Source organism: Thermobia domestica, chromosome 7 (assembly GCF_964235325.1).
Source record: "Thermobia domestica chromosome 7, izTheDome1.hap1.1, whole genome shotgun sequence".
In the NCBI taxonomy this organism is placed as follows: Eukaryota; Metazoa; Arthropoda; class Insecta; order Zygentoma; family Lepismatidae; genus Thermobia; species Thermobia domestica.
The window spans coordinates 262068411-262084646 of record NC_137460.1 but is presented as its reverse complement, the minus strand read 5'-3'; the positions used below and the strand labels follow the sequence as shown (position 1 = coordinate 262084646).

The window sequence follows — 16236 nt, the reverse complement described above, 5'->3', positions numbered from 1 at the left end:
TCTTTCATGTTACCACTGTAGGGTCAATAACAATGAATGTCACGAGGGTAAAGTGTACTAACAGGGCGTAAACATTAGTGACAAGGGGTATGCTGATAGCGATTTGGTGTGTGGTGCAAAGTGAGGTACTATATATTGCATGAATAAAGGGTGCTGAGTTTGGAAGCGTTTGTTGATATAGGTGAGATTTAGTTTTCTATATAGTACTGCAATATGGGGAAAGTTATGCGTTGGTATAGCTCCAGAGTAGGACTAGGTAATCGAACAAGGAAAACTCTTTGGAAAACTTTTGGTTAGATGATCAAAAGATTTTGACAAATTATGGATGATGCGGCTATCCGCACCGTAAATTTGTGTGTTAAATTTTGCAATACGTAATCTTAGTATGTACTTAGGATAGTCTATGCTTAAAGTTCAAAAAATGGCATCAAACCGTAGAAAAGTTAGAGTTCGTGCTCCTTCTTCGGGAAAAATAATTGTGCTATTTCTGTGCTTTTTCATTTCCATTGTGAACCCAGTAGTAAGTTTACTCCTAGAGTCTGCGTTTGACAGTATCTTCAGCTGGTAATGCAGTGAAATACCGTTATCACTTATTGCTAGAGAACACTCAATTAATATAATTTACAATGTTCAACCGAGATGGCAAGTAAAGAGTGAGAGTGACTAGAACAACGTGATCCCACGCTAGAGAAGTGTGCCGTCAGGTGCTCCATATTCTGCGGTTAATGTGGTGATGTACAGAAGAATGCTGATCAAAAGTGCAGTGAACAAAACCACGTTTAAACTATACTATCTAAATTTACAATGCATTATGATCAATTTTACGGACTGTGGTATGAATATTAGTTAGTTGCTGGAATATGGCTGTTTAGTGGTAATTGAAACGTGTCTGAAAGTATTGGTAAGGAACAGTGGAATGCCTTTTCTCAACCAATTCTCTACATAGATAAACGACCTCAAGACCACAGGGGCGGATTGTTTGTAGTATTAAAATAAATAGGGCAGCAGAGCACAGAATGATCTCGTACGTGAGTGTGAAATTATTTGAGCCCAAGTAGGTCTATCCAAAACAAACTTCGTCCGGTGTTTCTGCAGACCATATACGAACAGTCCTCAAAGTTTAATTGAATCATGCCACGAATCATTTCCAAATGTTGTCACAAGATGACAAAATTGCTCATTTTGGTGACTATAACTTGAACTTACATATGGATCTACAGTAAACATGGGATAACATCACACAAATGACATTCCTTTGTCGAACATTCTACTCAAGCACTCGACTTGGGATTGTACGATTTTCATAACACGCGTAAAAATAGCAGCTTAAATTATGCCATGTCTATTTTTCCGATAGAATCCGTCATCTCATTTAAAGAGTTCCTTCTCCCAGACCGCGAGTTGCCCGTTCCCTATCTTACTCCCAACCCCAGAAGCCAGCAATCCAAATCAAAAAGAAAGTTTGTAACTGACTGAAGGAAGGGCCCTTTGGGTGAAATTTGCAAAGTGTAACAGGTGATACAGTGGACACTTTTACTAGGCTGAACAATAGAAGACGCACTGGATTCTTTCCCTCGTGTTTTTAATGCAACAATAAATACTTTGTACTGTTCAAAAAAGTAAAAACAATGAAATTTCCAGTGAGGCACGGCGAACAGAGTCGCTACACATTACGAAATAAAAAAAGCATTGGGAACTGTAGTGTGCATTTCCAAACGAATACATATCTTAAAATAATTTCTGATATAAGACTTAATATAAAAAAGCTATTGAGATGCAGCAAACACCTAGATTATATCTGAAAAAAAAAAACAGACACCAGCATCAACAACACTAAACAATTTTGGTATCTTATCAGATCTAGGTCTAAAACTTCTAGCATACGTCTTTTAAAGTACAATGTTATATCAGGTGCACAAATTGAGGGAAGAACAGAAAATTTTAATGAATTCTTTTGAAATAAATTCTCAACTGCATAATTGACGTACCTCCCTGTTCAATCCGTTTACTCGTCCACTTCATCTCATATATGTATCACTCCTCCAGAGGATGAGTTACTCTTATTTTCACTCCGGCCTGGGAGCCTCTGGCCAGGACAATATAAGCTGGACCTTTCTGTGTTCGAAATTATATATTATTTCTTTTCCATTTTCGCTCATTTTTAATAGATGTTTCAGGGAAACCTGCTTTCCCTGTTCTTGGAAAACAGCCCGATTCTCTTCCATTTGTAAATGTGGATTTGAAAGTAATGTGTCATACAAAAGTAATATCTCGCTACTCTAAACGTATCAATCCTCTGCGAGAAAATTATCAAATGCATTACTTCCCTTTCAGTACAATCCCAAAGTTGGTAGTGGAGGGTGGACGGCCAATCTGCCGTCAGAGGGAGCCAAAACGTGATATTTTGTTTCGAATTTACATAAAACTGTAAATAAAAGTTTCATTATTTTGCATCCGCTAATTCATTTTTGACTGCCCTAACATAAAAAGTAATACAAACCCATATCTATACGTGTTAGCATTAGAATTAATAAACGAAAACCTGAAAGCTCGTCGTAAAATATCAACTTTGCAAAAAAATTACTGGTGTGCTTGACAAAATACAGAAAACTAACTACCGGTGATGAAGCAGTGTAACCAATACGAAGAGATATTTGCTACATCTGCGGGTCATGGGAAAGCAACAGAACTCGCCTTGAATGTAATGATTGTGGAAAAAAACATGTTCAGAATGCAGTCAACAATTATCACTACTTGCAATACATGCCAGCAATCTCAGAAAGAGAGCAGTGAAGTGGATGTTGATTAACTTTGAATCCGCCTTGAGTCTACATATTGTGGAAAAACATATGCAAAAAGCACTCAATCATTACTGCTCTCTGCAATAAATATCAGCATTATAAGAACAAGCTCAGTGACATGGATATTGGTTTGGTTCGAATCTGTTATTTTGTGTTTTGTTCAGTGTTTCCACTCATATTTAGCTGTGTTGTAGTTAAATTAAACTTATACTTTTGGTCAACAATGATTTGTGTTAATTTACTAAATTTAAATGCTCCAAAATATACTTTTTGCATCATGCACAATGCTGAAAAATGTGAATAATCAATCACGGCCGAATTGTCGTCGTCGCGAGCGGAAGCGTGAATTAGTAGTACGTGAGATTGATACGTAATATTGAAGGAATTTTATCGCACTTTTGACTACTAAGATGTTTCGCATTTGTGTATTTTATCACGTGTGTAAATTGAATATACTTTTTATGTACAAACATGATTTTTTACTAACTAGTTTCACATATCTTACAATGTCTTTCCACTAACAAAATATGGACTTTATGTAAACGCTTTTCACAATTATGCACAGCCATCTTTTACTTGTATGAGATAGCATGTTTCCCCAAAATTGAACTTCGATTATACCGTTCTTCATAGTCTTGACATGAGCAGTTCATCCCCATCTGTATTTATATATCTGTTGGGAAATATAAACTTTAATTAAGCGCTTTCTGCACACGTAGAACGATTTAGTTTTTTCCTTAGTATTTAATAAAATGTTTTCTCCTGTGCGTTTTAACATGTGCATTGTAGAACGTGAGCTCCATATAAATCTTCTTTTCGCTTGTGTGTTTTCATGAGTGTGAGAGTTTCATCTGTGTATTAAAATGTCCTGCCAAACTTGAGTATAGACCAAGTACTATTCCAAACTCTTCGTATATGTGAAGTTTTCCACTTGTGGATATTAAAATTTGTCTTGCCAAGCTTGAACGCAAACTATATGACGCGCTCAAATCAGAAGTTTCTAACTCATTATTGGTTGATTTTACAGGATCACGCTTTAAATTTTATAGAAATGTGTTGAAATACCGATATAATAATACAATGTTGTAAAATTTTGTATGCTGGTTCGTTTTGACAGGTGTCACGTTGTCTTACAGTACCAGATTTGTATAAGGTAAACAGAACGTTTTTGAATAAAGTTTAAAACCTGATTTAACAACTTTTCTTATAAAACGAGTGAAAAGTTGGTAAGTCAGTATACTCAAAAACTTCTAAGTATACAAGTGAATAAGTAAGGAATACGAAACATAGCTTCGAACTTCATTTTTAACAACCCACATGCAGATTCACTTTATATCATCATCCCGCGCTTGAGGAACGACTGTGGGCGAAAAAGAGTAGAAGATATTGGTGTCGAAATTTTGATACAGACTCTCTTTTCGAACAAACACCACGAATTCCGGTAAAGTTATTAACACTTTGGAAAAAAATGCTATTAATTACGCTTTGAAATCAACTGGAAATCAATTGAAATCAACGACAACAACTGGAATGCAATCGTGTTCAATATAATTAGTGACTCATTTTTTTAAACATACAACCTTAATACGATTTTAACGTAAAGTTTATCTGATCAGTTTAACCCATGTGGAAGGGACAAAGACTTGACTTTATGATCGCTTATCTTCTATTTGCCTAAAAGTTTCTATCAAAAAACATGAAAGAATGTCGTGGAAACGGGAAATATAAATATATGCGGTGAAAATGGACCTGCGCAACTATGTGTCGGCCAGCAAAATGCAACTAAAATGCAGATGGTCCGGAAAGTCCTAGTGTTCGAATTGACATGTTTTTCCGTTGGATCTACACTTGTAGCTGATGAGGAAGGTGCACCCTCACTATAGATGTCACTTAAACTTGTTGCCCTTAACTCCCTTACATACGAGAACTCTCACGGACTATATTTGGAATTTTAATCTCTAGATAAATGTTCCTTTGTGAAATCGTCACTTGAATCTTCGTCGGCGTCAGCCACCTTTACACTATGCAGCAATCGCTGTGGCGGAAAAGCAGAAGAGCCATTCGTAGAGTAGATGCGGAACCAATTTCCCGTAACATCTGCCCCCAAAATACGGACTTAATTTGTCCTTCACAACTAACATTCCAATCCAAAGGGCACGTACATTTGAAGGGATTAATGTGGACTGACTCCTTTAAAACTTAATTCTGTGGTAATCCTCTTTAGCAGTGTATTTATCGTGCACATAATAGTTCTGCCAAAACTTAACTTGTGAGAGCGGCAAATTCTTTTCTATATGTCATGTCTAGTTACGTGTCTTGCCAAACTGATTCTAAACAAAATCCTATTGAACTTCCTTCTCGTATCTGTGGTAATTGAACTATGTGTTTTACCATGCGATTTGCCAAACGGGAACTGCCAGTAAATGTATTTCTACACTCTCCGCGCGTGTAAGATTCTTGTTGTGTGTGGATTAACATTTAACTTGCTATATGTAAATTTTTAGTAAATGCCAGGCTACGTTTTATGCATCTCTCTTGTTTGTCACTTGTGTATTGAAATGCCTTGCAAGGATTGAGCACTAGACTAAATCGTTTTGAATATTTATTTGTGTGTTTGATTTTCGTCCTGTGTGGCTTAGCAAGTATGGACGTTGAATAAATTCCATTCCAGGGTCTTGGCACGTGTGAGAATTTGGCTCGGGTGTAAATTAACATGTTTGTAGCCAACTCTGAACGTCATATAAAAGCTTTACCACACTTTGGCAAAAGAGCTTTATATCTTTTGTGGATTAACATGTGTAGCCAAATGTGAACGTAGTCAAAATTTGTAACCACACTCTTAGAATGTGTGACGTTTTTCTCCTGTGTGGATTAACATGTGTGTACCCAAATGTGAACGTAGACTAAATCCTTTACCACATTCTTGGCACGTGTAACTTTTTTCTTCTGTGTGGATTAACAGGTGTTTAGCCAAATTTGAACGTTCATTAAATGCCTTACCACACTCTTGGCATAAGTGATTTTTTTCACCTGTGTGGATTAACGTGTGTCTAGTCAAAGTTGAACGTCGTTTAAAAGCCTTACCACACTCTTGGCATGTGTGACGTTTTTCTCCTGTGTGGATTAACATGTGGTTAGCCAAAATTGATTGTTGATTAAATGCCTGCCGACACTCTTGGCATGTGTGACGTTTTTCTCCTGTGTGGATTAACATGTGTCTAGCCAAATATAAACGTAGACTAAATACCTTACCACACTCTTGGCATGTGTAATCTTTTGCTGCTGTGTGGATTAAAATGTGTGTAGCCAAACTTGAACGTCGAGTAAATGACAAACCACACTCTTGGCATATGCGATCTTTTTCTCCTGAGTGGATTAACATGTGTGTCGCCAAAGTTGACCGTTGATTAAATACATTACCACACTCTTGGCATGTGTGTAACGTTGCTCTTGAACGATTTAACATGTGCGTAGCCAAACATGAACATAAACTAAATTCCATTGCACATACTCCGCAGATGTGGGATTTTTCACCTGTATGCACTAAGTTATTGCTTGACAAAGTTGAAATTTGACTAAGGTGTTTTTCTCTCTTTCGGTAGGTATGACGCTTTTCACTCTCCTGAGCTAGAATATGCTTTGACAAAAGCGATGGATGAAACCCCTTGCCAAACTGCATCGAAGTATGAGATTCCTCATCTGAATGAGAAATTGCTTCCTTTAAAGTAATACACGTATCGTCTTCTCCGTGGAAAGGTAATACGTTATCGCGCCTGTAACAAATTCAGCAAACAAGGAAATGTGAATGTAGATAATGATTAAGTAGCAACCAAAAAGTAATCATTCTCTATATTTGATGATAAAATTACACTCAATTTGTTTTATTACTTGAAATATTGTACAAATATGAAATGGAGTACCACTGAGTAGTTTCCATATCTTTCTATTCGCAAAATAAGAGGCTGTAGTTTGTTTCACTATATCAAATTGAGCCATCATTTATACCGTGGCTGCTTTGAAACAAATGCACAGTACGAGAATTAAATCTGTCTTATCTGTAGTTTTATGTGAAAAAAAAAAAGAAAACTTGCGTACCAAAGTTTTAACAACAACTGAACTTATTAATATAAACTCTACCGAAAATCATTCACTTTATCATCAGAAGAGGAATACGAAAGACATTTTGAGACGAAGAAAAAAAAATAATATACAACTTTCCAAGGTGAGGCAGAGAAACTTAACGTAACCAGACTAAAGACGAATCATTTACAGCGTAGTAATTGTAGTTCTGTGGTCTAGGCGCTTGACCAGTAACCTGGAGGTTCTTCGATCGAATACACGTCGAGCATTTTTTTTTTTTACTTTAGGAATGTTGATGGCGATTGATCAGCGATAACACACGCTTTATTACATTCAAATATTTGAATACTTCTATAATAATTCTTTAATAATAAATTTGTATGATAGACACGCCCCTGTACTTAAGAAACGTGTTTCGCGACCCCCATCACCATGCTAAACCGATGAATTAAGTTCGTAAATGGCGCGGAGAGATAAAGCTTATAGAGCATACAGAAGACATGTTCAAAATAGTGATCCTTCCACTGAGAGCACAAGAAATCCTAATACAAAATTCGAAAACAATAGGATATTAAGAAACCGTTGCACTCAAAAAGTAAGGAAAGTAAACCGGCGCTTTGACTATTAAATACTCGAATTCCAAAATAATGGAGCAGTTCTTCGGAAATGGCTAAAGTATTAGGTGTTGGGAGAAACATAGCCAAGAACGCAGTTAATTATACGCCAGATGAATTGAACACTTTTTTGTGTCAAAGCTGTATGATACCAGCATCCATGAAACTGCAAACAATGAATAATATTGTAGCTTCGGAAATTAACTCTCTGTTTTCGTTTTCTCACGTACAGCCTGTACATATATTAAAAGCGATCCAAAAAATTAAATCTAAAGCCACTGGTACAGATGATATTTCAATAACCATGATCAGGAAAATCCTACCGCATGTACTTAATCCTATCACTGACATTTTTAATTACTCTCTTGCCACAGGTACTTTTCCCACAGTATGGAAAATCGCTAAGGTCCCCCCACTTCTAAAAAACACCAACGCTGATAATATTGCAGACTATCGTCCTATCAGTGTCCTTCCCGAGCTTTCAAAAGTTTTTGAATATATTGTAAATGATCAAATTCGGGAATATCTAACAACAAATAATTTATTGGATACATTTCAATCTGGTTTTCGAAGTAATCATAGCACATGCACTGCACTAGTAAACTTAACGGAGGATATAAGATTGGCTACTAATAACAGAAAACGGACGCTCCTTACTCTACGTGAGTATAGTAAGGCGATTCAAAGGATTGATTTTGACATATTACTTCAGAAATTATCATTATTGTTTAATTTTTCTAAATCAGTGGTTAAATGGGTTCATTCTTACCTTTACGAACGTAAACAAAGAGTAGTGATCAATCAAGATCACATATCGACATGACGTTGTATCAACAGTGCAGTGCCGCAGGGTAGCGTATTAGGTCCCCTACTCTTTGCCCTTTACATTAATGATCTCCCAAAAATTCCCACCTATTGTAAATACCATATTTACGCTGACGATTTTCAGTTATATGCTTCTTTTCCCCAACAAGATATTAATACTGCGATTCAGAAAATAAATACTGAGTTAAACAGAATCAGCGACTGGTCTACGGCTCATGGGTTAAAATTAAATGCAACAAAATCGCAGTACATCTTAATTCGCTCCCCAAGAATTCTTTCTTCTATTAATATCTATCAGCTCCCAAATATAATATTGTCCAATACTGTTATTCCATTCTCTCCAGCTGCCAAAAATTTGGGAGTCATAATAAATCAAAATCTCTCCTGGTCAGATCCAATAAATGGAGTTTGTAAGAGAGCATTTGGTGCCCTACATACGTTAAATCGACTAAAAAATTTCTTACCAATATCTTTGAAGATCAAACTTGTCAAGGTACTGGTTTTCCCACATCTTGACTATTGCGACTAAGTCTATTCTGATCTAACAGAAAATCAACCAAAGCGCTTGCAAAGAGTGCAAAATGCCTGCATTAGATTTATTTTCAATATAAAGTACAGGGAACATCTCACATCTTTTTATAAAAAAACTGTCATGGCTGACGTTAGTCGGAAGAAGAAATTTACATAATATTACCCTATTGTACAAAACACTTACTACGTCAGACCCATCGTATCTAGCCCGTAGATTTTTATATTTATCAGACTCTCATAGTAGAAGCACAAGATCAAAAGATAATTTCTTGCTCTCCATCTCCAGTCACAATTCTGATTCATACTCAAAATCCTTCACAGTAAGTACTACACGCCCCTGGAACAGTTTACCTCAATTAATGCACAACGTTTCCACAGTTGCCAAATTTAAAAAATCTGTATATTCCCTTCTCTTAAGTAAAGATAAGGACACTGGTAGCACATGAAGCATCTTCGTTTTACCAGATTATTAATAACCCACATATGAACACACAACCAATAGGTAACCTATGTTAATTTGTACACCTTATTCATACTTCTAGTACCGCTATATGCAATACGCAATTTTTGGTTTCTCCATGTTATTTTGTTTCCCCTATTGTATATTATTTTTCAATTTTTGTTTTTGAAGTGCTTAACCATTTTTTTACTTAAGTAGTATATTGTTTTTTATGTGGCTTAATACTTTTCTTTTGTAATTCTTAATAGTTTCTATATATTGGTGTTTTTTTAAATATATATAATGTATGCACGTGGTTAAGTGCTCGGAGAAGGCTGTAGAGCCTTAACTTCGCCACGTAAAAGAAGTCATAAATAAATAAATAAATAAATAAATAAATAAATAAATAAATACTCGTTTGTTTCAACACTTGAACTATCAAATTTTCAGGAATAATACTAGTGATAATAAATATTATCTGGAAAAATATTTAAAAATTAAAAATTTATTATCGCTCAGGTCATACCATTACAAGCAGAAACCTGATATTAGCCTAAAGAAATTGGTTTTGTGTAACGTTGCCCATGAAAAGACGAATTTCTCATCTCGATTCTAAAAACAAACCAAACAAAATCGGGATGAGACTTAACATTTTAATTGCAGACAGGACAAAGCTAACTCACTTTATCGTCATGCTTTGGAGATGAGAATCGAGACGAGACGAAAAGTATCGTAAACATTTCTCGTCTTATCTCGATTCTAGAAATAGTGTATGCCACTCTTTAAGCAACAATTGCTATATAGACTAAATCATATATTATTTTGTTACTTTGTACTTCAGAGCTCACTGAATTATGGTCTGTGTATATGTTTTGTAGCAAAGCTTTTATAATTACATCTGCAAACTCCACACGTTAGTTTATTACAAGCTTTAGTGTTCAATTATATTCAGGTCTTTCTATTACAGTTATTTTCCTAAAAAGTTAAAGTAGAATAATTTCTACACGAAATAATAGCAGAAAGCTTTCGTTTAAATTAAAGTAGCTGTAGAGGTGTCTCATGAAGGTACGGAACCCCTTCCTCGAAACCCCTACGTTTAAGTAAGTTTTGCCAAACTTTAGTGCAACTATAAAACTTTTAATAGCATTATTATTATTATTATTATTATTATTACTGAAGTGTTGTAAATTTAATGGTACAACCTGTTCCACCCAGCTCCCGCCTAGTACGCATTGTGCTGAACAAACAACGTGTGTATAGGTTTTCTCCGTGTTCTGATTCCTCTTACTTTCTTTATTTCAATATTTCTTTCATTCTCATCATCGACGTGTTCTGTACCTTAGCCGGCAATACCATTACTTAAAAACAAATTTTCTTACGGCTCTTGTGAGTTCAGAATCCATACTTTCTACACAAAATTTGCCTCGAAACTTTCCGTTATAACATTTAACTACTTCTAGGGAAACTTTCCGTTATAATATTTAGCTAGTTGTAGGGAAACTTTCCGTTATAACATTTAGCTAGTTGTAGAAACGTATGGAGAGGGTATGTCTTGTTGGTCCTGACACTTCTCTCCAATCCAGACTATTTTTTTTTTACTTCTGGCTAACGCTACGGGCGATTTTACAGGTTTTAATACAATGTGTCCCCATACGGAAATTGTTATCTATATTATTATTATTATTAATAATAATAATAATAGTATTATTACTGAATATTTGAGACCGCAATATTACGTTCTGCAGCAACGTAAATCAACATACTGAAGTTACGGAAATAAAAATAAATTCTTTTAACCCTATATACGGATGAATTGAGTTATGAGATACTATGCAGAGAAAAGATAGGAAAAAGGTATCAGCTACTGGATAATGTGAAAATCGAACAGAACTTAAGTAGGATTTGTCTTTATCACAACACCCTTTCGAAGTAACACCCTTTCTTTGGATAAAGGACAGTAGTGTAATAATCTAACTCCTGGGCCAAACTCTAGGCCAACCCATTTTGGAAATATCTTTCACCAGCACAGATTAAGTAGGGTGAGATTGGGCAGGGTGCTTTGCGCATAGGCTTTTATGACATTTAAAATCATAAAATACTTACACCTAAAACTTACATCTAACATTAAAAGTAAAAAAAAAGTTTCTACGTCAAATTTTACATCCTGGGTTGATTTTAAGAATAAAAGATTGGCTAATGTATCTAATGCTATTGATAAACAAGATGTTGTAACATTAGAGCAGCTTGAATAAGTAAACGAACAGTTCATACGAAAAGAAACTGTATTATTACCATGTCGATTGGCAAAAGATGATGTTGAGAAACCAGTCATCTTTGAATATAATTTAGCTGCTGCCTACAAATTTCATTATAGAAGTAGGTTAATGCATATAGAATCAAGACTCAATTCATAACTTATAGACACACTTTTAAATTACATTCTAGTTGAAAGTTTTCCATTACACTTTCATATAAATGATCAGTTAACAATTAGACAATCCAAAGATTCTGATTTGAAACAAGGCAAATCATTAATGCTTATTATGTATATAGAAAGAGAGGATGAAGATGAATACGAAAACGAATCAATTGATAATGATAATGTTTGGAGAGTAGTATTAGGTAATGATGAATTTTAAATTTCTATATAATAAACAGGATGTATTGTGTTAAGTGTAAGAAATCAACAGATACGTAGAAAAACACTATTAGAATAGAAAAAATAAAGAATGGAAGATATAGTAAGAAAGGAATTGGTTCTGTATGTGGTGTTACTAAATCATAATTCGTTAAAAAGAATGATTGACTAGAACGAGGTAAAGATATTAGAGAAGACATTATAGAAGAAATTCGCAAACCTTCCGGAAAGAATTATCCTATGTTAAATATTATTGTTAAAGGTATAAATGATTTATGGCAAGCAGATCTTGTGGAAATGCATAGTGGCATGTTAAAAGGTATATCCAAGTTAAACAAAGGATATAAGTATTTGCTAACGATTATACAGGTGTTTTCGAAATATGCTTTTGCTGTTCCTGTTAAAGATAAGAGCGGTAAAAATGTTACAAAAGCATTTGAACCAATATTAAGAACGAGAAAACCTAGTAACTTACAAACTGATCAAGGCAAAAAGTTTTACAATAAAGAATTTAAGGTGATGGAGGAAAATTAGATTAATCATTACTCAAAATATAGGGGTAAGAAAGCTTCTGTTGTTGAGAGATTCAATAGAAGTCTTAAACAAAACATGTGGAAAAATTTACAACACAAGGAAATTATAAATGGATAGAAATATTACCAACACTAGTTAAAAAGTATAATAATCGTATGCATAGAGCAAGCCTATAGAAGTTAATAAAAAGAATGAGCAAATAACTAAATCGAAAGGGTTATTTGAAAAAGGATATACTCCTAATTGGTCAACAGAAGTATTTGTTATTAGCGAAGTTATACCATCTAATGCACCTACGTATAGAATTAAAGCTTTAGAAGAAGAAGATGTGCAAGGTAGATTTTAAGAACCAGAACTATTAAAGACGAAACATAAAGATGAATACTTAGTGGAGGTGTTGAGAAAGAAAGGTGACAAAGCATACGTTAAATGGTCAGTATTTGATGATTCACATAATAGCTGAATACATAAAAGAAATGTTGTAGTATAAATTTAAATATTATTTTTATGGAATAATAACCATAATAGGTTAGTATGGATCAAAGTGTGAATGAGATATGTTACGAACAGACTAAAGATAACTATTGGTATGGAATCTTTGGTAATTTTAAACTGATTATAGATAAGAACACAGGTTACTTCAATACTACTAAATTGTGTGCAATGGGAGGTAGAAGATTTAAAAAACGTTAGAAAATAAAGGTTCAAATGAAATATTAGAATATTACAATAACAAACTAAGTGGACCGAATTCGGGCCACTTCAAAAACTCGCCTTATACAGTACAACTAGCTGGTAACGAAATAATGTTAAAAAATATTTTCTAAACAATAAATACGAGTACTATGGATAGTTTAAAGGTTATTTGTTACGAACAGATTAAAGACAATTATTGGTATGCTATTTTTGGAGATTTTAAACTGATTATGGATAAGAGTACAGGATACTTCAATGCTACTAAGTTGTGTTAAGATGGTGGTAAGAGGTTTGATAATTGAATAAAAAATAAAGTCACAAGAGTTAATAAGATACTATGAGCTAGAATTAACCAACTCTCTAATTATAGGAATTGCTCTTCCACATACCTAATAAAAGGAGAAGGCAAAGAAGCAACCTCAATCATATGAGGAACTTATGTACACAAGAAATATTTTTAGCTGTTGCCTTTTTGTTATCTAAAGATTTTTACAATAAGTGTTATGATATTATCGAAGACTATTTCATCCAAGACTTTAAGCAATATGGAGTTAACAACGAATTACTCCAACCACAAATGCAAGATATAGAAATATAGATGGAAAAGTTAAGTCTTAAGAACAAGTGCTTAAAAAAATAGCAGCACCATATACAGTCGATGATTCAGAAGATAATTGCCTAATCATATACAAGAAGAACAAACTTAATGATCCTTTCTTTTATTATGCTATCAGATGCCAAAAGAGAAGTCTATATAAGCCTTTTAATGAGGCAGAAGAAAAATATCCAGATCCTGAAATAATATACGAAAAGTTTAGAGATCCTAACAGTATTAAGTTAGTCAACCTAGCATATGAGTTATGAGTTATGATATGAGTTAATATCCGAATCTAATACAAACTTATTTAAAAAGGACAAGTTCAAATTCTTTGTATTAAATTCATGTTACGGTTTCTCAATCGCACTTGTTAACTCGATTGTCACTGTGATACGAAAATTCAATTACCCGCTCACCGCATTCCACGCATACAAACAGAAAGAACATGTGACGTTACAGTAACAAACTACCATATGACTGTACAGAGACATATAGTGAGAAAAATATGAACTACCACCAATCTTTCAAAAAAGACGTCACTCAAAAGGTACCAACACTTCCAGCAAGTGACTCACGCAGAAACAGTTCCAAAAAGTGATTCAAACAATAAGAACATATTAAAGTCATTGTTTGAGTCTAATTAAGTATTTTCCTTTTTTTTTAAAAAAAGAAGAAGAAATCATGCAATTTTGGGTGGCCTTAGCCTGAAAATTACAAACCCCGTAAATCTTCCACTAGTTACGGTTCGAATGATATTCACACAACAGTAATACTATGTAACGGATTTTAAATTGAATTTGAGAATTCTGATATTAAAAAAACGACATAAGAAAATTTTTTGATTAGTTGTGGAATCTAGTGATGGGTAGGTCAGGTTGTTCGTGGTATGTCGAGGGAGTAATGCATGAGCCAACTAGGCATGTGAAAATTGATAACGTTCGTCAAGCGAACAAAGTGATTGCATATAAAGTATTTTAGAGCTGTGTACGATTGAGTTCTACTAAATGGCAATTGAGCATTTTAAATGATTTAGGGCTATTTTCAAGATGCCAAGTCTGATTTAGAGTGGCATCCTTACATGAATTTACTGTTATAATGTATGCGTATTTTAACGTGATGCCAAAGGCCATTAGAGGGCGGCTCACTCAGTAGATAGTTACTCCTTCTTGCTTCCCGAATGCCTAGCTTGTGAATGATAGATGAGTAGGAACCATTTGTTGTGCATCTTTAGTATTTTGAAGGTGGATAGAATATCCCTCTTGTGATGTGTGTTTGTGATCAATGCCCATAAATGTGCTAGTAGAGTTTTTCTTTGCCGTAGTCAATAATATGTTTGTTGAAAAGAAGTAATGATTGTATCAGCTAAAAATCGCGTGTTCGCTAATGTTGTAAAGATCCGTGCATTAGTCTTGATGGCTATGTACCTGTTATAGTTGATGATTTGGTAAAAATAGAAGTTTGCGAGTACTACTGATAATTAAAAAAAAATGTAAGTTTTCATATATGTGTTTAAATAACAGCAAGACAAGAGAAATTGTTTTGTGAGTTGACCTGTGATTCTAAATTTATTTGAAACATTTTAATGAGTCTTTCGTCTTGCCGTATGAGCAATATGATTATTGAAACTTGAGACTTTAAATGTTTTTGCATTCCTTTAGAATTTTTGATACTTAGTAAGTTGTAATACAGTATTTTAAATAATCAGTATACAAGTAATGTTATAACTATTTTACGAAATGCTTGTTTTGAAAATTGTTTTGCTTTATTAAGGTTTTTTGGGTATGAATATATATATATTAATTTATATTATGATTTTTATTCTACATTATGTGTTTATATTTAGTAGTTGAATATTACAAAATATTTTTGAATAAAAAGGTTTGGGTATTGAATAAGTTTGTTGTAAAAAAGGTACATATACACACATTACACTACACTAGATACACATATTAGGAATTTCGGCTTTAGCGTTTACACCGTTGTTAGGCAACACTCCCGAAATATACACATTTTCTGTTATTGTTTAGTAATTAAGTATTTTTGTGTTAATGTCTACCTGTATATTCATTTAGTTTCAAGTGTTTACTATGACTTCAAATATGTTACATGTTCAGTGAAAAAGTTTGGAAAATCAATTGATACATCCATTCATGGTGAGAAACCCACAGTTGAAAATAAATAGATAAATAAATAAATAAGTGAATGAAAGAAAAGAACTTATAAACTGCAAATTTAAATGAGTAATATGAGCATTTTTATTAATGGTGGTATAATGCTGGCTTAAATGAGGGATTATAAATATAACAGGTGGCTTTAGCAACAGTTGGCTTATCGTCACATAGGTTGAATAACCTTATAGTTAACAAGTGAAAAGTGATCCACTATGTACAGTGATGTACCAGTGTACCGATTTCCATGGTGATCTTCCAGTGAATTGAACCTATATACAGGATGTCCCACAATATAGTGATTTCTTCAGT

General features: G+C 34.0%; 1 protein-coding gene across 2 annotated transcripts in view; it reads right to left on the bottom strand.

The window, feature by feature from the left end:
- The window catches only part of LOC145690872 (uncharacterized), a 149648-nt gene that overhangs the window by 109254 nt on the left and 24158 nt on the right, over positions 1-16236 (bottom strand). The window contains exon 2 of one of the 2 annotated variants that reach the window (XM_081766268.1): positions 4333-6574. The exons of the other annotated variant lie outside the window; for it this stretch is intronic. Within the exon in view, the coding sequence (XP_081622394.1) occupies positions 5641-6574 (934 nt within the window). The 3' untranslated portion in view covers positions 4333-5640. Of the gene's footprint in view, positions 1-4332; positions 6575-16236 lie in introns of those variants that run through there. 2 annotated transcript variants of the gene reach the window in all.